This window comes from Protopterus annectens, chromosome 1.part0 (assembly GCF_019279795.1).
Source record: "Protopterus annectens isolate FY-2018-M chromosome 1.part0, PAN1.0, whole genome shotgun sequence".
In the NCBI taxonomy this organism is placed as follows: Eukaryota; Metazoa; Chordata; order Ceratodontiformes; family Protopteridae; genus Protopterus; species Protopterus annectens.
Window position 1 is genome coordinate 501,200,419 of NC_056725.1, and position 27,498 is coordinate 501,227,916.

Consider the following 27,498-nt stretch of genomic DNA (forward strand, 5'->3'; position numbering starts at 1 on the left):
GGCAACAGCTGCAAACCTTCTTCCTCTTAGCCCACCCCACCCCTTTCATTCCATTTCACTGTTGATAATTTGTTGTATGTTAAGGTACTTATCCCCTCTCAATAGTCATAGCCTTCAGTCCCTCCTCCTCCTCAGTACTTGTTCTTCACTAAACACCAAACAGTGGTGCAAAGTCTCCAGCTGCTTTTATTTTTAGTTACATTGTGTGCAGCAAACAATGAGCAAAGGGGAATACAAGTATAAAAGAGAATAAACTCTGTCATTGCAGACTAGTAAGCAGCAAACAACTTCTGCCTGTGGTGTACTCCTACACATAGTTTTTCTTATTTCCTTGGCTGTCCTTTGATAATTAGCTAGGTTAGCAGAGTGCCTTGGATTCTCCCCTTCTCCTTCTTCTTCTTTTGGCTTTTCCTGGTTAGAGGTCACCACAGCTGATCACCTGTCCACTCATGATTGGCAGTGGAGTTTTTACAGTGTCGAGTTGCCAGCCCGGCGCCCAACCTTCCACAGAAGGCACACACACACACTCACACCTAGGGCCAATTTAGAGTGTCCAATCCACCTACAGCATGTCTTTGGGATGTGGGAGGAAACTGGAGCACCCGGAGGAAACAAACGCGACCACAGAGAGGACATGCAGACTCCGCACAGAAGGCACCCCAGCCGAGGATCGAACTGGAGAACCTCTTGCTGTGAGGTGGCAACGCTAACCTCTACAATTCTCCCCTACTACTTTAAATTACAATTGATGGTTTCCCTCCCTTCCCCCACCCCCCTCAAGTGATTGCCCAGGTACAACACACCAAAGGTTTTAAAAACCCCGGATGCCATATTTGCTCTAATTGCAGCTGAAAGCCCTCCAGGTGTAGCATCTCTAGTAAGTTTCCCTGGACTGGTTGATAGTTTTTTTTTAGCTAAGTTCTATCTGACCAACTTCAGTTTCAACACCTCCAACTATACCAACTAGTCACAGCAATCTATATTTCCCTGGTGATAATATTAACATACTTGAGAACATCCTATCTCACCTCTCACATACCATCCACAATGAAATAATTGTACTGGGAGATGTAAATATTGATTGGCTTACAATACAAGCTCAAAACACTACTTCCTGTATAAACCTACATGGGTTTGAGCAGCTTATCACAACCCCAATCTACATTAATAAATCTCACCTAGCTATCTTTCTTCTTGACTGGATATTGGTCTCCCACCCTCAAAACTATCATAACTCCCAAACCCTTCCAAATGCCCTCAGCGACCACTGCCCTATAACAGTTACCAGACATACTCCCCACCTTACCAAACCTAATAAATTTATTACCACCCGCTCACTTTCTCATTTCTGTCCTAACTCCTTTATTCACCAACTCTCCAAAATTAACTGGTCTTACCTCACCACTTTCCCTTTAGATAAAGCTGTCCACTCCTTCAACACTACATTCCGAAACATTCTTATCTCCCTTGCTCCTCTTCACACAATTAGAATCAAATTTAATACTGCTCCCTCGCTCACTAAATCTACCAGAAGCTTCATGAAAGACGGGGACAGGATTTGGAAAATGTGGACTAAAACTAGGACCCCTTCTCTTCTTCAGAAATATAAAGAACTCAGAAGTAAAATAAAAAAAATCATCCATTATGACAAAATAAACTTCTATGCCAATGCTCCCTCTACTCTTAAATCAGACCAAAAGAAATTCTGGAACTCTATTAAACAGACTCTTCATCCAGGAAACCCTTCCTCTCCTAACCCATGTCCCAGTGCAACACCTGAAGACATAGCCAACAAACTTAACAGTCATTTTATAAACGCAATAACCTCCATAATAAATCCTCTCCCCCCAGAAATAACACTAGCACCCCACAAACTATTTACCTCTTCCAAACCCTCCTAACTCCTTCTATCTAAAAGCAGTATCAACTAACTATGTAACGTCATTACTCTGTAAACGTAAACCTTGCACCCCATCTGTTGACAAGCTACCCTCTTACTTCCTGCAGATTGCCATTGAACCTCTTGCCTATCCTGTATCCATCTTACTCAACCGATCCATTTCTGAATCCTATGTCCCCACTGTATGGAAGAATTTCTTTACTTTACCCATTCACAAAGGGGGTAACTCCTCAGACATATCCAACTTCAGACTGATTGCCATACTCTCTCCACTCTCAAAAATCCTAGAGAAATGCATTCACAAGCAGGCAATGCATTACCTTCACCAGGAAAACCTTCTCACACCCACACAGCATGGTTTCCATCCGAAGCATAGTACAACTACTGCACACATATCATTCATCAACATAGTCTCCCTAGCTGGAGATAACAATAAACTTGTCTCATGCCTATTCCTTGACCTTTCTAAAGCCTTTGACACTGTCTCTCACCCACTCATTCTAGATAAACTCACTAACTTACATTCTCTCCCCCTACTATCTCCTGGTTTTCCAGCTGTCTCACTACCCGCCAGCAATCAGTTAAATGGCTCTTTGCACTATCCTCCCCTCTCACTGTACAAATGGGAGTCCCCCAAAAGGTCCATACTTGGACCACTACTCTTTAATATTTTCACCAACTTGATCTACTCCTCTTGTCCTCAGTCATCTCTTGTGCAATATGCTGATGACTCAACTGTTATAACCATTGCTGACAACCCAACTGACCTCCACTCAACTGCCCAGGCATCCTTCCACACCATTGAAACTTGGCTTAGTGATAACAAACTAATATTAATCCAAAAAAAAAAAAAACTGAGCTCCTACTCTTCCTCCCTAAAAAACATCACCACACTCAAAAGTACGTTTATCATCTTATCCTGCAACAACACTATCATCTCAGCTGAATCTAGTACTAAATTGCTAGGTGTTACAACAGATGATCAGCTTAAGTTTGATCTCCATATTACTTTTGGTTGTTGTTGTGTCTTTCGGCTTTCCCGGTTAGGGGTCGCCAAAGCGGAACTCCGGTCCGCTAATGATTGGTAGTTGATTTTTACATGCTGAGTTACCAGCCCTGACGCACAACCTTCAATGAAGGTACGCCCATTCACACATGTCTCCACGCAGAATATGCTCTAGATGAGAATCGAACCGGACAGCATCTTACTGTGAGGCGACAACGCTACCGCAGCACCACCACCGCAGGTACCTTGATCTCCATATTACTAATTCGGTAAAAAGAACTCATCAGAAACTTGGACACCTTTTCCATAGCAAGAAATACTTAACTATCTCTGCCCGAATAACTCTCTCCCAGGTTTTATTACTCCCAACACTCCTGTACAGCTGCCACATATTCACAAATCTAAATTCTACACTTATTTCCAGGCTTGAAACTACCTATAATAAGATCACCAGATTTGCAGCTAACCAAACCTACAAACCACACCACTGCTTATTACTACAACAACTAGACTGGCTAGAATTCCCTCAGCTTCTCCAACTATACCAACTACAAATCATCCACTCTATCCTCTATCTACCCTCCTTCTGCCCCAGCCTCTCCACTATCATATCCAAATATTCCCCTGGTAGGACGCTACGCAGCTGAAATCAAGAATTATTAGACATCTACAAACCCAAAACCAAAATAGTCTGCCTTCTCTATAACTATAACCCGGCTGCATCCTGGAACCAACTCCCCTTGGAAATAAAATCCCTCCAGCATAGAAAAAGTTTCAAATTAGCCACAAGGAAATACCTAAAAACAAAGTGGTCTTGCCACTGTAGCCAACCACCCTGAAACCACCATCCTTTCACCTATTTCACCACCTCACTCTTAATGCATCTATAACACTATTCCCCTGCCTCTTCTACCTCTTCCCTTCCTCTATCTCCAACCACTCTTAATTCTTACAGTCTCAAAACAACCTACCTGTCTAGTCTGTCTCCTATACTCTACCTCCCCTACATCTCCTAGTAGCCATTCTTACTTTCCTTTCTTGTTTCCAAACTCCTATACAACCAGATGCTACCCACTTTAAATAAGCATCTGCCTAACTATTAATTCATTTTGCTCTAAGCAGCTTAAATAATATTGTAACTAGTCACATTTTCTTCTGCTAATTGTTTAAAACATTGTTTGTAACAACTCACACACTTGTCTGCCAATTGTTAATACTCTGTATAATTGAATTGCCTGAGTAGCTTTTTTTCTCTCCAGGTCTCTACTTGTAAGATCCTATAGCTGATTGTTACTATGTTACTAAAATTTAATAAATTGTTTTCTAGCCCTGAGAATCTTTTCTCCCCAGGTCTCTGATGAAAATGAGCCAAAAGCTCAGCCAGACTAACCCGGTTAACAAATGTAAAATAAATAAAAAATAATAATAATAAAACTAGAAGACTGGCTAGTTCTAAGGGAAAATCTGAACAGCAGACTTTCTGGCACAGGGAATATTTTAACCGCAGTTAAATGCTGCTGCACAGTGTGCAAAACCACGCAAACACGAGTTTTTAAACAGAAAGATAAAAGGAATAGAAATAGCCCAAAACGGCGAATAAAACTTCAGATTCTGTGCTGAAACCACTCCTCCAGGCGACAGGCTGTTTCAAAGCTCACCACTGTCACCGATGAACAGAGAAGCTTCCCTCTGTCTCAGAAAGGTTTGGGCAACACAGAAACTTACAAACAGCCCAGAATTCATCAAAATCTGAAAAACGCACTACTAGCTCTAGAAAGGTGGGAAACGAGTACAGAGAGAGAATTTTTTTTTTTCAAAAGTTAGAGCAGATACAAGTAAAAAAAAAACACTTTTAAAGCATGAAAAGGCTATCGCACTTGAGTGTGTAGCCCTTTACAATTAAGCAGATGAAAAAACATTTAAAAACGATAGGCTACCTAGTGCTTACCACTCTCACTAACAAGCTAAAAAGCCTTCCTCCAACACAGAAAGGCTTGGGGGGGCTCAGAAGCTTACAAACAGTTCTGGATACAGCAAATCTGTATCTGGACTAGACTAGTTACAGAAAAGTGGTAAATAAGCTCAAATGCAGGCTTTTAAACCAGAAAGTTGAGATAGATGGAAAAACTTCCCAAACAGCCAATAAACTACAATTTCTGGGCCAGAAACCATTCCTCTTGTGGTAGATAAGCTGCCTAGTGCTTACCACACCCGCTGATAAGCTAGAAGGCTTCCCTTCAACACAGAAAGGCATGGGGGGATTAGAAGCTTACCAACAGTCCTGGATGCACCAAATCTGTATCTGGGCTAGACTAATTACAGGAAAGGCAGGAAACAAGTGCAAACGCAGGCTTTTAAACTAGAAAATTGAAAGAGATGGGAAAACTGCCCAAACAGCCAATAAACTGCAATTTCTGGGCTAGAAACCACTCCTCCTGTGGTAGATAGGCTACCTACTGCTTACTACTCCCACTGATAAGCTAAAAGGCTTCCCTCCAACATAGAAAGGCTTGAGGGGCTCAGAAGCTTACCAACAGTCCTGGATACAGCAAATCTGTTTCTGGACTAGACTAGTTACAGGAAAGGGAGGAAACAAGCTTAGAATTTTTTTTGTTAGTAAAATGCAAAGGGAGGAAGGAGGAGCAGAAGATAATTCAAGGTTAAGAACTTCAATGGGTTGGCCTTCTCAAATGTTCTGTCTGCATCAGATAGAATGAACACTAGACTGGGAGGAGTGTCCCAGATCAAATTTACAGTAGGGGCAGGCAACTGCAAAGCCACCAACTATAACAACACCACAGGAATAGGGTGGGAGGGAGAAAACCAGTTTCAGAACAGATGAGAAAACAGCAAACAAAGTCAGCAAATACATAAAATAATTCATTCAGGCAAAAAATTAAGACTGCAGAACTCTGAAAAGTTAAAGTGCCAAGGAATATACTTATCAGATTGTTTGAGAAGCACTCCAGTCAGAACACAAGGAGATTCTAACAGTGTATGCAGGAATTTACAAATAGGGACTATTTTTAAATCAGCAAGCCTTGAAACAATCAGATAACACAAAGACTGTTAGACCAGTATTATAAACTTTAACGCCACCACAGGAATAGTGGGGGGAACCAGTTTCAGAACAGATGATAAGACAGCAAACAAAGTCAGCAAATATATAAAATAATTCCATCAGGCAAAAAATTAAGACAATGCAGAACTCTGAAAAGTTAAAGTGCCAGGGCATATACTTGTCAGATTGTTTGAGAAGCACTCCAGTCGGAACAGAAGGAAATTATAACATATTCTAACTTTATGCCTAAAGTCCTCATAGTTTACTTAAAGTCATCTCAGAGTTTACTTTAAGCCAGACAGTTCATCTCCCAGTCTGCCTCCCTAAACCAGAGAACAAGACAAAAATTATTCTTCGGTCCCTGGTTGTACACAGGCATCCCAGATATTACATACGCATAAGTCACCCTTTCAGGAAAGCTGACCAGCTGTTTGTCTCCTGTGAAGGTAAGAGGAAAGGGCAGCAAATAACAAAGTTGACTGTGTAGATGGTTGTCTCATGCTATTACTTTCTGTTGTACTCACCATAGTAACCCACTTCCAGGCAAGGTTATAACTCATTCAACAGGGACATTGACTTCTTCGGTACTTGCTGGAAATGGGTGGATTCTAGAAGTATTCTAGAGATGGCAGATTGGTTCTCTGTACATACTTTTACAAAGCATTACAAACTGAACTCTTTTTCCAGGTCTAGAAAAATCTTTGGTAGGGTCATTCTCCAGGGGCTTCTGGACCTTCTTCCTCCCAAACTTTATAAGCTATGGTACTCTACCCATAAAACTAAGGCTACTGCAGTGATCTAATGGAGAACATAGTACATTTGTGTAAGTCAACTTACCATAGTAGCAGATGTTCAAATAGATCACTGCTCCCTCCATCACCCTTATTTTAGTGTAATTTTTGTTGCCAGGGTATGGACATAGATTTTTATTTACCTAGCCTTGTCCCTTTTCAGGGCTGTAGCCTCCTTCTTTCAGCTAGCATGAAAACTCCAAAGGGCTTAGTGACTAGACTGCTGATTTTCTGCAGCTGTTCTTGAGCTCTCAGCGGTCAAAGTATGGTGAAGATACCTGTTATATCCTAAGTAGGATATAACCTATATAGCTAAGACTACTGCAGCAGTGATCTATTCGCACATCTACAGGTGTAGCAAGTTCACTTGCACAACTGCACTTTATGAGGTTTTGAGGCAAAAACAAGGGCTACTTAAGAGGTATGCATCTCTGCTTGAGTTCTTGAATGTTACTGTTTTTATTCAGTATGGAAACCAAGTAAATATGTAAGTTTCCTTTGCTCATGTCATCAGTCTGTCCTTCTAAGAATAGTAGTTGATCAGGGAATCAGCCCTTTGCTAGAAATGATAGTACAGTTTTGTTAATTAGCCATACTTCACTGTCACTACCGCCAGTGTTTCTACTGTTGTAGCATCACTTAAGATTCCCAGCTACACAAGTACATGCTGTTACCCCCACGAGACTCAACTCGGTGACTGACACCAAACCTGGTTTTACTGTTTGAGCTAGAGTACTGAACACCACCATATAAACAGAGTCATTATAACCGAAGTGGCAGGGAACCATTGCTGGAATGGTAGTAGTAGACAAGTTGTAGAACAGAATTTGCAAGCTCATTTGCCAACTAAAAGATGAAGATAGCTAGATAGACAGACAAAAATGCTAAGCATTATTGAAAAAACATCTTTCACTTTTATTCATTTACAATACATAAGGTGCATCTTTTTAGCCAGCTTTCACTTAATTAATATTAAAATATGAATGGGTTGTTAGTCTGCTGCATTATATATGGCAAACTTATTTTTTAACTGACTTTATACTAGAGTCAGATCTTGGTTATCTGTGCAGCTCTTGTATACTGACAGTTCCAGACATCTAGTTGAAGACCCTAGGTCAAATGCTACCTTTTATTTCTGGTGCATCATGCATAAGAACAATGAAAATAGCTTCAGCTGCCATTTGGCTGGACAAGTAGTTCACTCTAGAATGCTGGATCACATTCTTTACTTTTTTCTTGCCTGACAAGAGTTTAAAATGTGCTCATTTTTCTCTCCCTTTTTTATCAGAGTAATCTGCTGCAGTAGTGTTGTCACCTCACAGTAAGACGTTGTCCTGTTCGATTCTCAGCTAGAGCGTCTTCTGTGTGGAGACATGCGTGAATGGGCGTACCTTCATTGAAGGTTGTGTGTCAGGGCTGGCAACTCAGCACGTAAAAATCTACTGCTAATCATTGGTGGACCGGAGTTCCGCTATGGCGACCCCTAACTGGGAAAAGCCAAAAGACACAACAACAACAATCTTTCTAAATGAAGTCCTTTGTCTGCTGGATTCAGACTACTGCCCCTCATCTCTGTATTTTTTTTTTTTTTTTCGTAGAAATACTTATTTTAATTCAAGCTTCACTAAACAAACCAATAGAAATCTCAGCAGTTGTTTTTTTCTTTTAGTCTGCAGCCCGGACTGGGACATATTGAGCTGTTTCAACGACATCTGAGATAGCTGCCCACACATGCAGTATGATTTAACATAACTCGAATAGCCCTTCTCTTCCACTTATCCAGAAATCCCACAAAACAATTTTTTTCCTGCTTGACCTGTCCTTTGGTCTGTCTGCTGAGTCACTAGAAGTTTAATCTTAGGTTAAGATTGGCCCAGTTAATGCTTGACATCTCCTTTAATTTCCTCTAGACGGAGTGGTTGGTTAGGACTATCCCCCATGACCTGATTCCTACCTCCCATTTGATGAATGAGCTCAGAGTTTAATTTGATGGCCTTCAGCATTATCATAGACAATTTGACAAATTCCACTGCTCTAGGAAGTTCACTAAGCTATCTTTCTGCAACCAGAGGCATCTTTTTTGTCTGTTGTAATATACTTGAAGGCACATGGGATTCCTTCTGTCTTGTGTTTCATTTTTGGGTGGGTAGCAGGCATCAAAGTCTTCGTTATAGGCCATATGTTTCTCTGATCACATCAAACTGTCTATAACACAGTAGTAGATTTTACCAGAAATATCTTTAAAAGTTGACTTAAGAGTAATGAAGCTCAATAGTCTTGCTCTCATCCTTTTCATAACTTGACTGCTAGTACCCTTGATATCAAACTTCTGTCCATTGTATGCTGGACATTACAGCAAGACAGTCTGTAAAAGATACCTGTTGTCTTGCATTTTTCTAGTTCTCTGCACTTGGTTTACATAAGAAACATTCAGTGGATTGTTAGAAGTATATGAAGCCTGTCAGATTCCCAAAGAGCAATGTTTCCCCTCTCCCAATCAGTAAAGAACAGGTTTACTGATGGATGTATCCAGTTAAAGTATCCAAAAGCATGTCTCTGATTCCTCCTGCACTGCCTGAATAACTGATAGTAGACATCTTTAACTGTGTGGGGAGCCTGCATCAGCAATGTTTCAGTTCATAGGTTCATAGGGTCTTACTAAGGTTATGGCCAAAGGACACCATAAAGAAGCTTAGCTTCATCAATCAGTACTGGTGGGAAATTATCTGTGCCCACCGTTAAGTAGACTTCCTCAACATATTCACCCATCCAGTCATCTAGACTGGTTTTAAAGGTTGCTAGGGAAGTACTCTGCTTGATGGGTAAGGGCAGCATATTCCAGAAATGGGATACATTGAGTTAGGTATCTGTCTTACCATCTGATATTGTTGATGTGATAGTGTAGGTTTAGGTCTCTAGAAAGGTGTTTGCTTTACCACTTGTTCTGTTTAGGTGAAGGAATTCAAAGAGGGCAGGGTGGCTGGGCACAGCAAAAAAAGTCTTTTTACATCAGCCTGAGAAGAGGTGAATACAGTATTTGGAGCCTTGACAACTTTTTATAGGGAACTTCTAAGTCACCTTCAAATCAGTTCAGGCAATACCACAGTAACGCGATGCATCAGTGAACACGGGGCATCAAATCCATCTCTCTCTCTGTCAGGAGACATTTCTGTTCTGTCATTGGGCAATGCAGCACAGTTAAAACTCTAAGAATGTCCTCCATGCTAGTAGAACCACCTACAGACTCTCTCACCAGATATGTAACTTTAGCTTCTGAATGAAAAACTCAATCCACAGATTTTTCATTACATTATTCCAAAGTACAGTATTCCAAACGTCAGGAGACTGCTGTCATGGTATTGTTGCAGTAAAAGTGCTTTTCTAATCCTCTGTTGTCCAGTTCTATTAAAGCTGTAAAGCTACCATTTGCTAGGAAATTTCCAACATCGAAGTGGAAGCAGATAAATAATTTACTGCACTGAATAGAAACTTCCAAAATGTAGTTCAGGAAAACATCTCACCAGTTCAGTAGAACACTGAAGGTGCTGACAAAGCTGAACAAGTTTCTTTAGCTCTGACATACAGTGATCTTCAAACTGTGAATGTCAGAATTCAGAACAGTGAGCAAGCTAAAAGAAACAGAAGAAATTCTTACTGTGCACTTTGACTCATTGCAGACACTAGAAAAGAGAACTATGAGTTGATAGGCATTGGTTGGTTTGGAACGCAGGTTGGAGGTTGTTGAAGAACAGATAATTGACTGTGAAGTCCATTATTGCAAGAACAAATTAAAAGCATAATGATCTGCCAGTGAAGTTGGTTGCTATTGCTGTCTGTTGTTTACAGTCTGCTCTACAACTGTACCAGGCTTCCAGATAGTGAACTAAAGTTGACAGAGTACATTATGCTTGTGGAAACCTGAGGCAGTCTCAAAATAAATGGCCATGAACAATGTGAAACCAATTTGACATATATGCACTCAAGGAAAAATATTAACAGGTTTGCAGGAGCCTGGCAAAAAAAGTAATGCATGTTGGCTTTCCCAGAACAAGTCTGCTCCATGGATACAAGGAAAAGAAGGAGCCAGTTCCCACCAGCTACAGAGCTTTGCAGGTCAATATAGCTCAAGTTTTGTTGCCTTTACCCAGCAATTCAGAGGGTCTTTTTACTGCTGAGATTGAAAAAAAAAATTATGGAAACTAAAAAACTTCAAAAAGTACATTCAGAGGACTGGCATGCAAATAAAATTACCACTTCTCATACTTAAGTACAAGCTACCAGCACATAGGGAAGGGAGTTAGGGAACCAAACTACACCAGCAAGATGGAGAGTATTGGCTTATTTTCCTTCATTTAAGGCCAGATTAGCGTTTAGGCAGAAAATGTCATTAAAAGCTGCAAAGGTTGTTATATATTAACTTGGGATTCCTTTATTATACTTTCTAACCTTTCTTTAATACACTGAAAACGTGGCCTCCTACAGAATTGGGAGTAATATATTGCTGCATCTATGACCACTTGCACCCCAACTGTGAGTTTGGGACTTCATTAAGAGGCTTTTTAAGTATGTTTTACATCTTCAACATAGCCAAATAGTCTCAATAAACAGGGAGTAAATACATTTTAATTTGTAAGACAGTGTATCTAAGTGCACTGCCTTTTTAAATCATAACAAGATGATTCCTTTCAGACTGTGACTGTGGAGTCACTTTCTTCGTAGTGCTGTTTGATGCTGTTTAGATGGATTCTTTGAATTGCATCAAGAAACTGGGAAGAATACCCACAGTGGATATATACAGAAACTCTAAAGGCGTAAGATTGTGCAACTTGAATGTCACGTGAATGCAAAGTACTTGAGAAATGTATAGATTTTTTTCACTCTTTCTGTTCTATTATTATAGATAAGGCTAAGAAAGGCCTAGGAAGTATTACTTCTTCAATTTTAGCATCATAATGCCCAGTCTGTATATTGAATTTTCACAAAAAAGGAATAATGATGGATTTGGATTGGGGGAAGGGGTGGCCTCTAAGTGTACTGTGTCATTGTTTTTTCCAGTGAGCATCATAATAATTGGTGCTGTGCGACAAGTATGCATTGCTAAAAATGTTTAATTGACCCCCAGCTTGGAAGAACAAATGATGGATATACTTAATTGGATTTTTTTTTACTGCATATACATTGAAATTCTTAGAGTTTAATGCATATATGAATTTAATATTCTGTTTTCTTTTAAAGTTTAATCACATTATGGTTGTAGAGCTCGCTTTGTTTGAATTGGTTGCTAGCTATCCCTTAGCTAATGTAGTTTTTGAGATTGGTGCCTTGAAGAAAATGTTTTATGTGGAAAATGGGCTGTCCTCTATTTGGCCATTTTGTTATCTGTCCATTTTACAATGTGATACATATTCTTATGAAAGAGTTGTGGCAAAACCTGCTTATGCGTACATCACTTACTGGTCCAGCAGTAAATTACTAACCTACCTATGCCATAAGTTATTTATTGACATTGTTTAGGTGGAACATTAATGGACTAACTAGTCCAGTAAAAACGAGAGGATCTTTGCCTATATTAAGCCTTCCTCTGTACTTCCTCAAGAGACCATTCTAATGAAAAAGTGCATTTAAAGTTACTTGAATTCCAGTTTTATCAAGGAGTCCTTTCAAACTGTAAGCAGGCTCAAAGGTGAAGACTTGCCATATTGTTAGCCAGATCTTTGTCTTTCATTTTAGAGAGGAGCTGTTGGATAAGTATAGGAGATACGTGGTAATCTGGTGTTTTTGGCTAGGCAACAAGATCAACATGTATTTGTTCTATATTCTTTCAAGAACAAAGTTGAAGGAAATTACCCATATTGTCAGAAATAGTAGTGTTTGATGAGGACCTGCATTTGTCAGCTTGTGACTGAAATATAAATACAGAAGCACGGGATGACCCATCTGATTCTAAAAAGTTTTTTTTTTTTTTTAATTGATTCAAGTTATTTGACCAGCAGGGTGTAGCACTGGTATTTGGAGTGTCTTAAAATCATAAACATTATTCTTCACAATATATGACACGATATAGGTAATGTGGATAATGCACATATACTATAAGACTGAAGTTAAAGAGTCTCAAATTTTGAGGTAGGACCAGTAGTGTTGTGTAATGATGTCCCATTTTTATTGAAGATAAACTATGAACAAATGGCTTGTGAGCTAAGGCACGGGGATTTTCTAGCATTTATACTTCAAAGATAAAAGTTTAAGACTTGGATTGTTATTGCATTGCTAAAGCTGTTAGAAAAACTGGCTGGATAAATGGTGCTGGTACTGAAAGTTAGATGATTAATCAGCTGTAATTATTCTGATTGGACAGTATCACAAACATAGTTCACTGAAACCACTTTCAGTTATCATTAATTGTGCACTTTTCCGCACTGTTCTGCAACCGATGAGTTGGTATGTATAAGCTGCAGGGGTCTTCCTGACATGGGGTGCAAAGGAGCTTGCCCCCTCTAAAAAAGGTTGTTTCTTGATTTGTTGAAAATGGTTTTCAGTGAGCTGTCTTTGAGGTATTGCACTCTGGAGATTTTAGTTGACAGGTCAGCATGAACCTTGTAGCTAACAGTGAGCAGGTTAAACTGCAGTTATTTGAGACACCAAAGTATACAAGAGAGCTTATAAGGAATGGAAAGGCAAACTTGTTTCATTTGAAGTATAGGGTTGTAGCAGTTAATTAAAGATTAGAATGGTCACCTCTTCAAGAATGTACAAGCATGGAAAGGCTAACAAGCAGTTAAAAATATATTTTAACAATAAAATCAACTTCAGGCAAATTATTATCAGGAAGTTATACATTGATAGCTCTCCTAAGGTAGAACAAGAACTAGCAAGCGGGCGTTGGCAGAAGCAAGTAGAAATGACAGTTTCACAGTTGAGACACAGTAGTGTTAATCAGATAGGAAGACATTGGCTACAGATGTTAGAATTTTTAAAACAATGCTATGCTGCAGAGTTACCCCAATTAGATGAGGGCTCCAAGATTACCCTGTTGTCTCTCACTCTGTGAATGTTTAATTCATATTCCTTTACTTAAGTTATCAGGTAGTCAAGTGCAAATAACAAAAGTGGAAATGCAAGGTCGAATAATGCATCAAAAAAATAATGAATTTCCCCAACAAGATGGGATATCACTAAATATTGTGAAATAAGTACTGCTGCTACCTCCAAAATATGTCTGCAATAGTGTATACATTCTGTCACACCTCTGTCCTAAATAATAAAATAATAATCATAATTAGTAATAGCAGGTGTGAAGACAGTGACCTTAAAAATCTTGGACTGTGCAGTGGTTCAGAGGTAGCATTGTCACCTCACAGCAAGAGGTTCTTCGGTTCAATTCTCGGCTGGGTTGCCTTCAGTGTAGAGTCTGCATGTCCTCCCTGCATTCATGTGGGTTATCTCTGGGTGCTCAGGTTCCCTTCCACGTTACAACGACATGCTTCTGGAGTGTTTCTGCCAGGGCCTCCACTGAAAATTGGCATTGTTCCAAGTTGGACTTTCCCGGTTAACAAATATTAAATAAATAGTGTATGGAAAATGAATATTGTTGCCTGTGGCTGTGTGCGGTACCAGTAGTTTCACACTGTATTACTGCACAACAAAGTTATAACCTCTGGATTTACAGGATTTCATGCAAGTCATTCAGCCCAGTGACTTTTAGTGCTGTATTAACAGCAGAAACTGTGATTTGGCCAAAACTACATTGCATTCTCACACAATGATTTTAGGACTGATTATAATACAGTTTTGTGATCTTTATCCCATCCCACTTTTCTGATAACATGCCGCCACAAGCAAATCAATATGGCAGGCCAAGGTCACGATCATTGTATACTTTGAAAATGAGCCTACCATACTTTTAGCTTATGAGAGATGTAGTTAAACAGTTACTGTTTTCAAATGGGGAATGCCAACAGTTATAATTTACAAGTTTTATGCAGTTACCCCTTTGTACATTAGTAAACAGACAGACCCAAACTTCTGACACTGAATAATGAAATTCTCTGCTTAAAGAAATTAGTCAGTACATAATAGTTTACATGCAGTGTAAACAGGCTTGAACAGACAGATGGCATTAGAAAAACCCTTTCAGCTTGTTATAACACTATACTAACAGAATATGATTGCAATATGTATACCTCTTAAGTTGCAGATATCTCAGCAGGCAGACCCTTTTTTCAAATTAATACTTCCAGGGAAAGTTGTGATGACTGACTGAAGAGCTGCACTTCAGATAAGGAAGAAGAATCAACTTTTAATTGAAGACATTTCAGAGGGATGTACTGGGTAGAGGCAGCACTGGGGAATATTTAGTTAGTACAACTGTTTAGATAAATCCTCCTTTTCTTCATTAGATAAATAATTCATTTATTTATTTATTTTATTTAACACTTGTTTACTGGGAAAGTCCAACTTGAAATGAGCCAATTTTCAGCGGAGGCCCAGAGAGAAACGCTCCAGATGCATGTCATTGTAATGTGGGAGGAAACTGGAGCACCCGTAGGGAAACCCACACAAACACAGGGAGGACATGCAGACTCCGCAAAAAAGGCACCCCAGCCAAGAATCGAACTGAAAAACCTTTTGCTGTGAGGCAACAACGTTAACCTTTGCACCACTATGCCATCCTCACCTTGCTTCTTGTGCTGGGTCAGAATTTTGTATGTAAATAACTTTCCCCAAAACAGACCAGGAAGATCCATTCCCAAATAAGGCAACATAGCTTTTGGCAGGATGCAAGCTCCACAAATAAGTATATGTGTATAAGAAGCATGTTTACATGCACCATGATACTACAGGTTAAATCTATATGTAAGGAAATTAGATAAGGGACAGTTAAACATTTAATGCTAAGGTTAAGACAGACAGAATGATGATTGAAACTGTCCAACTTTCAACGGTAAACAAATACTGTAAAAGATTCTATCTAGATGTTATGATTTACTGTTATTGTGACCCTTCCTAAGAAAGATAGTGCAGGTCATATGCTTGCATAGCAGTAGAGTTTCCCTTCCACCTTCCCCTGTATAGAGGATTTATGTGCTTATATACTTCATATGTACACACACACACACACACACACACACACACACACACACACACACACACACACACACAGGCACAGCTACTTATATGCATATATTTATATATATATATATACACACACACACACACACACGCACACACACACACGCGTATACAAACACATACTTGTGTGTGTATGTACATATATATATATATATATATATATATATATATATATATATATATATATATATATAGATACACACACCCACAGAGAGATAGATGCATATTGTTAATTTGCTTTGCATAGTTCTGACAATCTACAATAAATAAATAAATATATATATATATATATATATATATATATATATATATATATATATATACACACACACACACACACACCCACATATATATATATATATATATCCCCCCCCCCCCCCCAGATAGCCGATTTGTTGTTAAAATCTTGAATAAGTACTGAGTATTTGGTTCTTTCCTTCTGTGGCTTTCAAGCACAAAGAACTGAAGAAAATGCCACTCCAGTGATGTAGAGGGGGGATACAGCCCTGATGACGTCCCAGTTGGCTCGGGTTTGATTAGCGGCTCAGCAATTGATAGAACAGCAGGGAGGCGTGATCCATAGAGAGGAGTTGCCTTCATACATGATTGACGAGAGTCAGAGGCAGAGCAGGGAGTGGCTCTGGTATATGTAAGCCCCTCTCCGGACAGAAACAGAGATGGCCATATCCCCAGAACACATTTAGTATCCACAACAGGCCCCAGCAACACCAGAGTAAGTCAGTGGGGGTAAGGAGCTGAGCTGGTAGCCCCTGCCTGGACATGGGGCACTGGGGGCCAAGCTAGTTGGTCGATGTCCCGGGGGACTAAAAAAAAAAAACTCAGAAAGCGCTGCATTTATGTAGGGCTCTCGCTCTACTTTCCAGTGTACCATCACAGACATGGGATCAGCATTAGCCTTACCAGGGAAAATTGAAAATCTGGCCAGACAAAAGGAGACGGGCATGTAAACCCAAATGTTTAGACTTTTGTTACAGTGACCTGCCCTGAAAAAGCTGTAGTTATGTTAAGTGTCTTAAACTAACTACACATTACTATGCATTAAGTCCAGTACTGAGTAATGTAGTCCTCATTAATGCAAAAGCCAGGTTGTTTCATACTGTAGAGTAACTGAATGTTTCTATTTTTGTCTCTGTAGGATCCCACAAAAAGTGCGCATTGTAGGTTCTCTGATTGCTATCTTCATTGTCTTCATGCTTACAGCCATGTTTGTGAAAATCGCTATGGATCCTATATTGTTTTTCACGTTAACTATGGTCAAGATTGTCTTCATTAACTGTAAGTATGTTATCAGCTTTACTGACATAAAATAGTAGGTGGCATGTGTGTCTGTGTGTGTTCGTTGGTTGGTTCCTAATGCTAAAATATCTGACTGATATGCTACAAAAGAATATAATATAAAAAGATTTTTTTTTGCAAAAATTCCTCATACTGAATCAAGATAACTTAATACATCACAGTTCTTGTTTCTTTTTAGCAGCTGATATGGTCATCTTGTAGTCAGTAGAGAGAAAGGCAGAGAAAGTGTATCAGAGTCTTAATATGTTCATTCCATTACTCCAGTGTCTCCTTTCATATTTCAATTCATGCAAGCAGAATGTCTGTCTATGAAACAATGAAGGTAACTTCTTAGATCTGGTATTTCTTCTGGGTCTCACTGATAGCTATTTTGCCTGTTTTGTGGGCTGGCGTTTCAGTGTTCTTTGAACTGATTATAGTTTTTATCGGTGGAAATTCTACCGCAACCCTGCCAAAAATATCATATGTCCTATTCTGCTAATACTTTGGTTACTGCCTGATAAATGACATCACTGCTCAGGATTTTTGCTGGCATTATTCTTATCTCTATATCAGTGTTGTCTCTTCCTATGGCTGACTGAGTGAGATCTCAGGCTAGCAAAGAAACCATTCAATGGACTGACTCACTGGATTGCATCTTTCAGATGAGGATCAGGTGTGAAATGAAGACTTGAAGTTTAGGCACTGACTCTAGTCACATGGAGGGCATGGCATGTTAGCATATAAAACACAGGTCTCCTTTTTTGAGAGTCATTTAGGATGATGTAATACTAAGAATGAATGCAAGAACTTCCATGAAATGTGGAAGGCTCTTTCTGACATGTTCACTTTTGCAGCTGTCTTGGATACATATGTATGACCAAAGTAATTACATGAATGGAATTAGAGCGAACTAGTGAACTGTAAAAAAGAACAAGAAAGAAATTTGTCAGCCTTAACAAAAATACAAAAAAAAGAAAACATTTGGATAAGAAACCCTCACACCATCACATGTTTAACTATATTAACAATGAGATCCTGCACTTAAGGTCATACAGAGAAATTTTCTTACTGTTTCTCAATCTCACTATTCAGCTTCCTTTTTGTTGGTATAGCTAGTTGAGTAGTTCCATTACATTCATACTAGCTGCAGTCAAACTCATGTATCCCATATCATTGTGTGTGTATATATATATATATATATATATATATGGATCTACCTGACATGGTCGACAGTTCATATAATCGACACTCATTTGGTCGACAGTTCATTTGGTCGACAAGCAGATTTGCCCCCTTCCCCAATGTTGTGCAACCCTGGAGTTGATAAATATAGTTAGGGGGGGTGCGGGGGGCACAGCCCCCCACATTGGGGTGTGGGCTAAGCCCCCACCTAAAATGCTTGTCGATCAAATGAACTGTCGACCAAATGAACTGTCGACTATATGAACTGTCGACCATGTCAGGTAGATCCATATATATATATATATATATATATATATATATATATATATATATATATATATATATATATATATATATATACACACACAGTGATATAAATGAGACCACAATAAATCATTTAAAAACTTTTCCCACCTTTAATGTGACCTATAACCTGTACAATTCAATTGAAAAACAAATCTGTTAGGGGAAAAATATAAAATATAAAAAACGTACAATAAACTAGTTGCGTAAGTGTGCACACCCTTAAACTAATACTTTGTTGAAGCACCTTTGGATTTAATTACAGCATTCAGTCTTCTTGGGTACACAGCTGTCATCAATTAAAGAGACTCTGATTAACCCCAAATAAAATTCAGCTGTCCTAGTAGGATTTTCCTGACATTTACTCAGTTGCCTGCTACAGCAAAAGCCATGGTTCTCAGAGAGCTTACAAAGCATTAAAGGGATCTCATTGTTGAAAGGTATCAGTCAGGAGACGGGTACAAAAAAATTTTCACAGCATTGGATGTACCATGGGACACAGTGAAGACAGTCATCAAAAAGTGGAGAAAATATGGGACAACAGTGATGTTGCAAAGAACTGGATCTCCCTCCAAAATTGATGAAAAGACAAGACGAAAACTGGTCAGGGAGGCTATCAAGAGGCCTACAACAACACTGAAGGAGCTGCAGGAATTTTTGGCAAGTACTGGTTATGTACTACACGTGACAACAATCTCTAGTATTCTCCATATGTCTGTACTGTGGGGTAGGGTTGCAAGACGGAAGCCTTTTCTTACATAGAAAAACATCCAGGCCCAGCTAAAATTTGCAAAACAATACATCAAGTCTCCCAAAAGCATGTGGGAAAATGTGTTATGGTCTGATAAGACCAAGGTTGAACTTTTTGGCCACATTTCCAAAAGGTACATTTAGCGCAAAAACAACGCTTCGCATCACCAAAACAACACCATCCCCACGGTGAAGCATGTTGGTGGCAATATCATGCTTTGGGGTTGCTTTTCTTCAGCTGGAACTGGTGCTTTAGTCAAGGTGAATGGAATTATGAACAGTTCCAAATACCAGTCACTTTTGGCCCAAAACCTTCAGGCATCTGTTAGAAAGCTGAAGATGAAGAGGAATTTCACCTTTCAACATGATAATGACCCCAAGCATACATCCAAATCAACAAATGAATGGCTTCTCCAGAACAAAATTAACGTTTTGGGATGGCCTAGCCAAAGCCCAGACTTAAGTCCAATAGGAAATCTGTAAGGTGACCTGAAGAAGGCTGTGCACAAGAGATGGCTTCGCAATCTGACAGATTTGGAGCACTTTTGCAAGGAAGAGTGGGCAAATATTGCCAAGTCAAGATGTGCCATGCTGATATACTCCAACCCAAGAAGACTGAATGTTGTAATTAAATCAAAATGTGCTTCAACAAAGTATTAGTTTAAGGGTTTGTACACTTATGCAACTAGCTTATTGTTCGTTTTTTATTTTTTTATATTTTTCCCCTAACAGATGTGTTTGTTTTTCAATTGGATTGTACAGGTTATAGGTCACATTAAAGGTGGGAAAAGTTTTGAAATGATTTATTGTGGTCTCATTTTTGTTATATCACAAAAACCTGGCATTTTAACAGGGGTGTGTACACTTTTTATATCCAGTGTGTGTGTCTGTGTGTGTGTGTGTGTGTGTGTGTGTGTGTGTGTGTGTGTGTGCATATATATATATATATATATATATATATATATATATATATATATATCTATATCTATATATATATCTATATCTATATATATATATATATATATATATATATATCTATATCTATATCTATATATATTTATATATATATATATATATATATATATATATATATATATATATATATATATATGGTTCTACCTGAGTTAGTCGGCCAGAAGACCGACAAGTGAATCGCGAGGCCCAGAAGATCGACAGTTTAGAAGACCGTCGCGACGGATGAACACACCGACGCCGAGGATGCCGACATGGGAAAAGGCTGTGTAAGTATGCGGTAGTGACGGACGTTTGGGTGCGAGTAAGGTAAGTGTGGATATTGACGGTGTGTGGGGATAGGGGTGGGTTAAGTGAGTTAGGGTTAGGAGCCGGTCAGGTAAGTGTGCGGTAGTGATTGTGTTTGGGTTAGGGGCGGGTTAAGTGAGTTAGGGTTAGGGAGCGGGTCAGGTAAGTGTGCGGTAGTGATTGTATTTGGGTTAGGGAGCGGGTCAGGTAAGTGTGCGGTAGTGATGGACCTTAGGGTTAGGGTTTGGGTTAGGGTTGTAGATAGTTGTGTATGTGAGATTTAGTGTGGGTTTGTAGGGATTTTGATGTGCTTGTGTTGTGTGTGTGGTTTTTGGACAGGGAATGTGTTTTGTTTGTTGATTGTTGTGATTATGATGTGTGCAGTGTATGAGGTTTCTTGTTTGTGTACCGTCGGTTATTTCGTTGTCGGGCATGTGGGGTTTCGTGTTTTTGCACTGTCGGTTATGTGGTTTCAGTGATTGCGTTGTCGGTCTTCTGGCGTGTCGATTATGTCAGGTAGAACCATATATATATATATATATATATATAGATAGATAGATAGATATACATATATATATATATATATATATATATATATATATATCTGGTTAATGAACATAGAAACAACAACTATGTATATGCTACCTTTTTAGACCTCTCAAAAGCTTTCGACATGGTCTGGCACCCTTAGTTCTCTATCCTTTACTTCCTCTACCATCTCCTGGTTCAATAGCTACCTATCAAACAGACAACAATCAGTACAATGGCGCAATGAACTATCCCCTTATCTCCCTAACTCTATAGGAGTACCTCAAGGCTCAACACTAGGCCCACTGCTTTTCTCTATCTTTACAAATAATCTATATACTTCCTCCAAGCAAGCCTCACTAATTCAGTACACAGATGATTCCACTCTCATCTGTGCAGCCCCATCTGTCAACACCCTACAACAACTAGCACAAGAATCATTCTCTGCTATTGAAACTTGGATCACTGACATCCAACTTATTCTTAATGCTAACAAAACCAAACTTCTGCTGTTCACACTTAATAAAACAAAATCCTCTCCCTCTACTTTCTCTGTCTCATCTAGGAATGGCACTATCATCTTTCCATCCACCCCCACAAAACTGCTAGGAGTTGAAATAGACAACAACCTGTCATTTGATCTTCACATAGCGCAAACCATTCAAAAAGTTCGTAAGAAAATGGGAACCCTATACAGGCACAAAAACTATCTCACAGCAAAATCACAGATCACCATAGCTCAAACTCACCTCCTATCAACACTTACTTATGCCGCACCAATCCTAACCCACACTAGAAAATCAGATCTGGATAAGTTAGAGTCATGCTACAACAAAATTGCTAAATTCACTAACAATTCCCCCTTTAGAACTCACCACTGCCAAGTACTAAAAGAAATTCAATGGCTTGAATTTCCTAACTTACTAACTTACCAACAACTCACCTACGTCTTTAACATCCGAAACTACCCAGACAAAACTCCAGCCCTCAGTCAGCTAATAACCTCCATCTATTCCAGTCACCCTCTACGCTCATCCAATAAACCCCTCCTCAGAGTTACTACTGCTAACAACACTGCAGGAAAAGCCCTTTATTCCCACATTATAGCCAAAAAATGGAACAATCTCCCCACCAATATAACCTCCACAACAACAAATACAAACTTAAAAAAATTACTCAAATCTCATCTCAGGACAACTTGGATTTGTCCTTGTATCACTTGACAATCTCTATACCTTCTCTTCTCTTCTACCAAACTACTCCAGTCGAAAATACACACTATTCTATTCACATAGAAATACTAACTCTTATAATATACCAAACTGTTCTTTGCACTCCTTTCTGTGCATACTTACTAAAACTGTAAGCAGTACATACTATCCTTGTAAAAATTATTTCTAACTGTAATTCAGTCCTGCAAAACCTGTTAACTATTTGTGAACAAACTTCTGAATGTATCTGTCTGAACCTTTGTAAATATTGTACTGTATCTCAGTCCTGCAATGCCTGTTAACTATTGTTAACAAAGTTATGAATATCTCTGCTTGTAAATAATTTTCAGTATTACCAGTTTATATATTTCTCATTGTATAAAAATCTTCTTAATTGTGGAGCTTTTCTCCCCGGGCCTCCATTGAAAATGGACCTGGTCCAGCTAGATTTTCCCGGTAAACAAATGTAAAATAAAATAAATTAAAAAAAAAAAAAATATATATATATATATATATATATCATCATCTTCTTCTTTTGGCTGTTCCCGTTAGGGGTCACCACAGTGGATCACCTGTTTCCATTTCTTCCCGTCCTCTGCATCTTGCTCTGTCACACCAACCACCTGCATGTCCTCTCTTACCACATCCATAAATCTTATCTTAGGCCTTCCTCTTTTACTGTTACCTGGTAGCTTCATCCTTAGCATCTTTTTCCCAATATAATCAGCATCCTTCCTCAGCACATGTCCAAACCAATGTAATTTTGCCTCTCTGGCTTTGTCCACAAACCTGCCAACCTGGGCTGACCCTCTAATATACTTATTCCTAATCCTGTCCAACGTCATCACACCCAGTGCAAATTTTAACATCTTTAACTCTGCCGCATCCAGCTCAAACTCCTGCCTTTTTGTCAGTGCCACTGTCTCCAACCCATTTAATATAGCTGGTCTCACTACCCTCTTGTAGACCTTCCCTTTCACTCTTACAGGTACTCGTCTGTCACAAATCACTCCTGACACTCTTCTCCACCCACTCCATCCTGCCTGTACTTTCTTCTTCACCTCTGTTCCACACTCACCGTTACTCTGAACTATTGACCCCAAGTGTTTAAACTTATCCACCTTCACCACCTCTACTCCTTGCATCCTCACCATCCCTCTATCCTCCCTCTCATTCACACACATATATTCTGTCTTAGTCCTGCAGACCTTCATTCCTCTTCTCTCTAGAGCATATCTCCATATCTCCAGGGTCTCCTCCACCTGTTCCCTACTCTCACTACAGATCACAATGTCATCTGCAAACATCATAGTCCACGGGGACTACTGTCTGATCTCGTCTGTCAACCTGTCCATCACCATTGCAAATAAGAAAGGGCTCAGAGCTGGTCCTTGATGTAACCCTACCTCCACTTCAAACGCATCCGTCACTCACACCACAGACCTCACTGCTGTCACACTACCCACATACATATCCTGTACCACTCTTACATACTTCTCTGACACTTCTGACTTCGTCATACAATACCACAACTCCTCTCTAGGCACCCTGTCATATGCTTTCTCTAAGTCTGCAAAAACACAATGCAACTCCTTCTGACATTCTCTGTACTTCTCCATCAACACTTTCAGAGCAAACATCGCAACTGTCTCCAACCCATATAGCATAGCTGGTCTCACTACCCTCTTGTAGACCTTTCCTTTCACTCTTACTGGTACTCGTCTGTCACAAATCACTCCTAACACTCTTCTCCACCCACTCCATCCTGCCTGTACTCTCTTCTTCACCTCTCTTCCACACTCACCATTACTCTGAACTGTTGATCCCAAGTACTTAAACTCATCCACCTTCGCCAGCTCTACTCCCTGCATCCTCACCATTCCTCTATCCTCCCTCTCATTCACACACATATATTCTGTCTTAGTCCTGCTGACCTTCATTCCTCTTCTCTCTAGAGCATATCTCCACCTCTTCAGGGTCTCCTCCACCTGTCCCCTACTGTCACTACAGATCACAATGTCATCTGCAAACATCATAGTCCACGGGGACTCCTGTCTGATCTCCTCTGTCAACCTGTCCATCACCATTGCAAATAAGAAAGGGCACAGAGCTGATCCTTGATGTAATCCCACCTCCACCTTAAACGCATCCGTCACTCCCACCGGAGACCTCACCGCTGTCACACTACCCTCGTACATATCCTGTACCACTCGTACATACTTCTCTGACACTTCCGACTTCCTCATGCAATACCACATCTCCTCTCTAGGCACCCTGTCATATGCTTTCTCTAAATCCACAAAGACACAATGCAACTCCTTCTGACCTTCTCTGTACTTCTCCATCAACACTTTCAGAGCAAACACTGCATCTGTAGTGCTTTTTCCTGACATGAAACCATACTGCTGATCACTAATCATCACCTCCCTTCTTAACCTAGCTTCCACTACTCTTTCCCATAACTTCATGCTGTGACTGATCAATTTAATCCCTCTGTAGTTACTACAGCTCTGCACATCACCCTTATTCTTAAAAATCAGTACCAAAACACTTTTTCTCCATTCCTCAGACATCCTCTCACTTTCCAAGATTTCATTAAACAATCTAGTTAAAAACTCCACTGCCATTTCACCTAAACACCTCCATGCTTCCACAGGTATGTCATCTGGACCAACAGCCTTTCCATTCTTCATCCTCTTCATAGCTATCCTTACTTCCTCCTTGCTAATCCACTGCACTTCATGATTCACTATCCACACATCATCCAACCTTCTCTCCCTCTCATTCTCTTCATTCATCAATCCATCAAAGTACTCTTTCCATCTGCGCAACACACTCTCCTCGCTTGTGAGTAAGTTTCCCTCATTATCCTTTATCACCCTTACCTGCTGCACATCTTTACTAGCTCGGTCCGTCTGTCTAGCCAATCGGTACAGGTCCTTTTCTCCCTCCTTAGTGTCCAACCTTTTATACAACTCTTCATACACCTTATCCTTTGCCTTTGCCACCTCTCTCTTTGCCATGCACCTCATCTCCTTATACTCTTGTCTGCTTTCTTCATCTCTTTGACAATCCCACTTCTTCTTCGCCAATCTCTTTTTCTGTATACTCTCCTGCACTTCTTCATTCCACCACCAGGTCTCCTTGTCCTCCTTCCTCTTTCCAGATGTCACACCAAGCACCTTTCTAGCCATCTATCTTACTAGCTCTGCTGTAGTTACCCAGCTATTCGGTAACTCTTCACTGCCACTGTGTGTGTATAATATATATATATATATATATATATATATATATATATATATATATATATATATATATATATATGTGTGTGTGTGTGTGTGTGTGTGTGTGTGCATGTCTTATTATACATATAATATACACATACATATGAGTTTATAATGCTCCACAGGAGAGTTTGATCAAAACACAGAACATCATACAGACTCATCAGAAATTACCATTAATAGCCACCGAAGTAATTGTAAAAAGTAATCACACATGTAAACCAGTAGGTTATATTACCAAAAACAGCACCCCAGAAAATTTGATATACTAATTCCAGGGTCACACAAAGTCAAAGAAAGGGCAAAACCCCTTGTATTATGTAACGGTCAATTTAATGAAGTTTAACTGCTATGTAATTCAGATTGTACCACTGATGCAAAAGTCCATTGTTTCAGCACGATAAACTCCATGCAGCAATAACGCAAATAACAGACACACACATATACGTGTGTGTGTGTGTGTGTGTGTGTGTGTGTGTGTGTGTGTGTGTGTGTGTGTGTTTGCGTGTATGGTCTGTGTTACTATTTCTACATAATCACCACTCAAGTGCAAGTTAGTCTTCTTTTTTTTTTTTTTGTTGTTACATATACACACACATACACACACACACACACACACACACACACACACACACACACACACACACACACACTGCTTAATGGTCTCCTGGACTCCATGCCTAATAACTACTTATGAACCTAAAGATGTGTTGGCTTCCGAGACATCTGTGGAACTGATTTGTATGTCTTTCTAGAAATTATGATTCTTGTTCCTCAGTAAAGAAAAGGATGCATGTGTCAAAACATTCATGGTAAACTTGTCTGTTGGAATGACAATTGATCTCAGCATGAAAAGTCTGTTTGCGTCAATGTGAAGAATTTGAAAGCAGCTTACAGGGCCCTAATAGCCTTCAAGGACAGTTTTTGTCCAGGATATTTTTGAATCATGACAAACAGTACTAGATCAATGTACTGTGTAAGTAAAAGAACCAGTCTTTCCAGCTATGCAGAAATACATTTTGAGTTTGGAATGGGCCTTGCAGTGTAGCATGCAACTATTGAATGCTTATATTCCAAGCTTAAGGCACTCACTCACAATTAACAAACTTCTTTCAACTCTCAGATACTCTGTTTTTTCTGCTTTAACTCTTGTCTGTCCTTTTAACTCTGTGGTCTGTGTTGAGAAAGATTTTTTTTCACATCTTTGTCCATCTGTCGGAAACTACCTTCCAAGCATACTACATTTTCTCTCTTCTCTTTCTTCATTCTCTAAGCAGCTCGGCTTTTATTTCAGTCTTAATGTAGATGCATTGAATCTGTAATATAAATTCCCTACTCTACACTCTGCAGTTTCACTTTACTAATTAGTGCTTCCTGTTTATTCCCCTGATGGATGGCGTTACTGCGACAAATGTGTCCTAAGCAGTTCTGCCTAAGATTTAATGTAGATAGTTGCCAAGTTTTTGACTTGTAGTCTTCGTTGTTTACATCTGATTGTATGTTCAGTTGTAATTCCATAGGTTCATAGGTGTGTACTAGGCTAATCGCCCTGAGGCCTTTACAAGCCTAGCCCATAGGATTACCCTGGCATTGTGCCACCTGACCTTAGTTCCCAGTGCCTCTGTCGAGTAAAGCCACTGGATTGATCCTTGGGGTGAATTGTCTGTTTCCCATCCACTCATCAAGATTTCTCTTAAAGAGGGCCAGTGAGGTGCTCTGCTTGACATGTACGGGAGATCTATTCCATAGTATGGGCAGTCTGTGGGTTATGAACCTGTCCCTCCAGCATGTTCA

At 39.6% G+C, this 27,498-nt stretch overlaps 1 protein-coding gene across 6 annotated transcripts in view; it reads left to right on the forward strand.

Moving 5' to 3' along the window:
* SLC29A1 (solute carrier family 29 member 1 (Augustine blood group)) overlaps nt 1-27,498 on the forward strand; it is a 1,418,904-nt gene that overhangs the window by 950,509 nt on the left and 440,897 nt on the right. For all 6 annotated transcript variants that reach the window (XM_044060805.1, XM_044060813.1, XM_044060823.1 and 3 more), the window contains one exon: nt 17,044-17,183. In XM_044060805.1, coding sequence (XP_043916740.1) covers nt 17,044-17,183 — 140 coding nt within the window. The remainder of the gene's footprint in view (nt 1-17,043; nt 17,184-27,498) is intronic.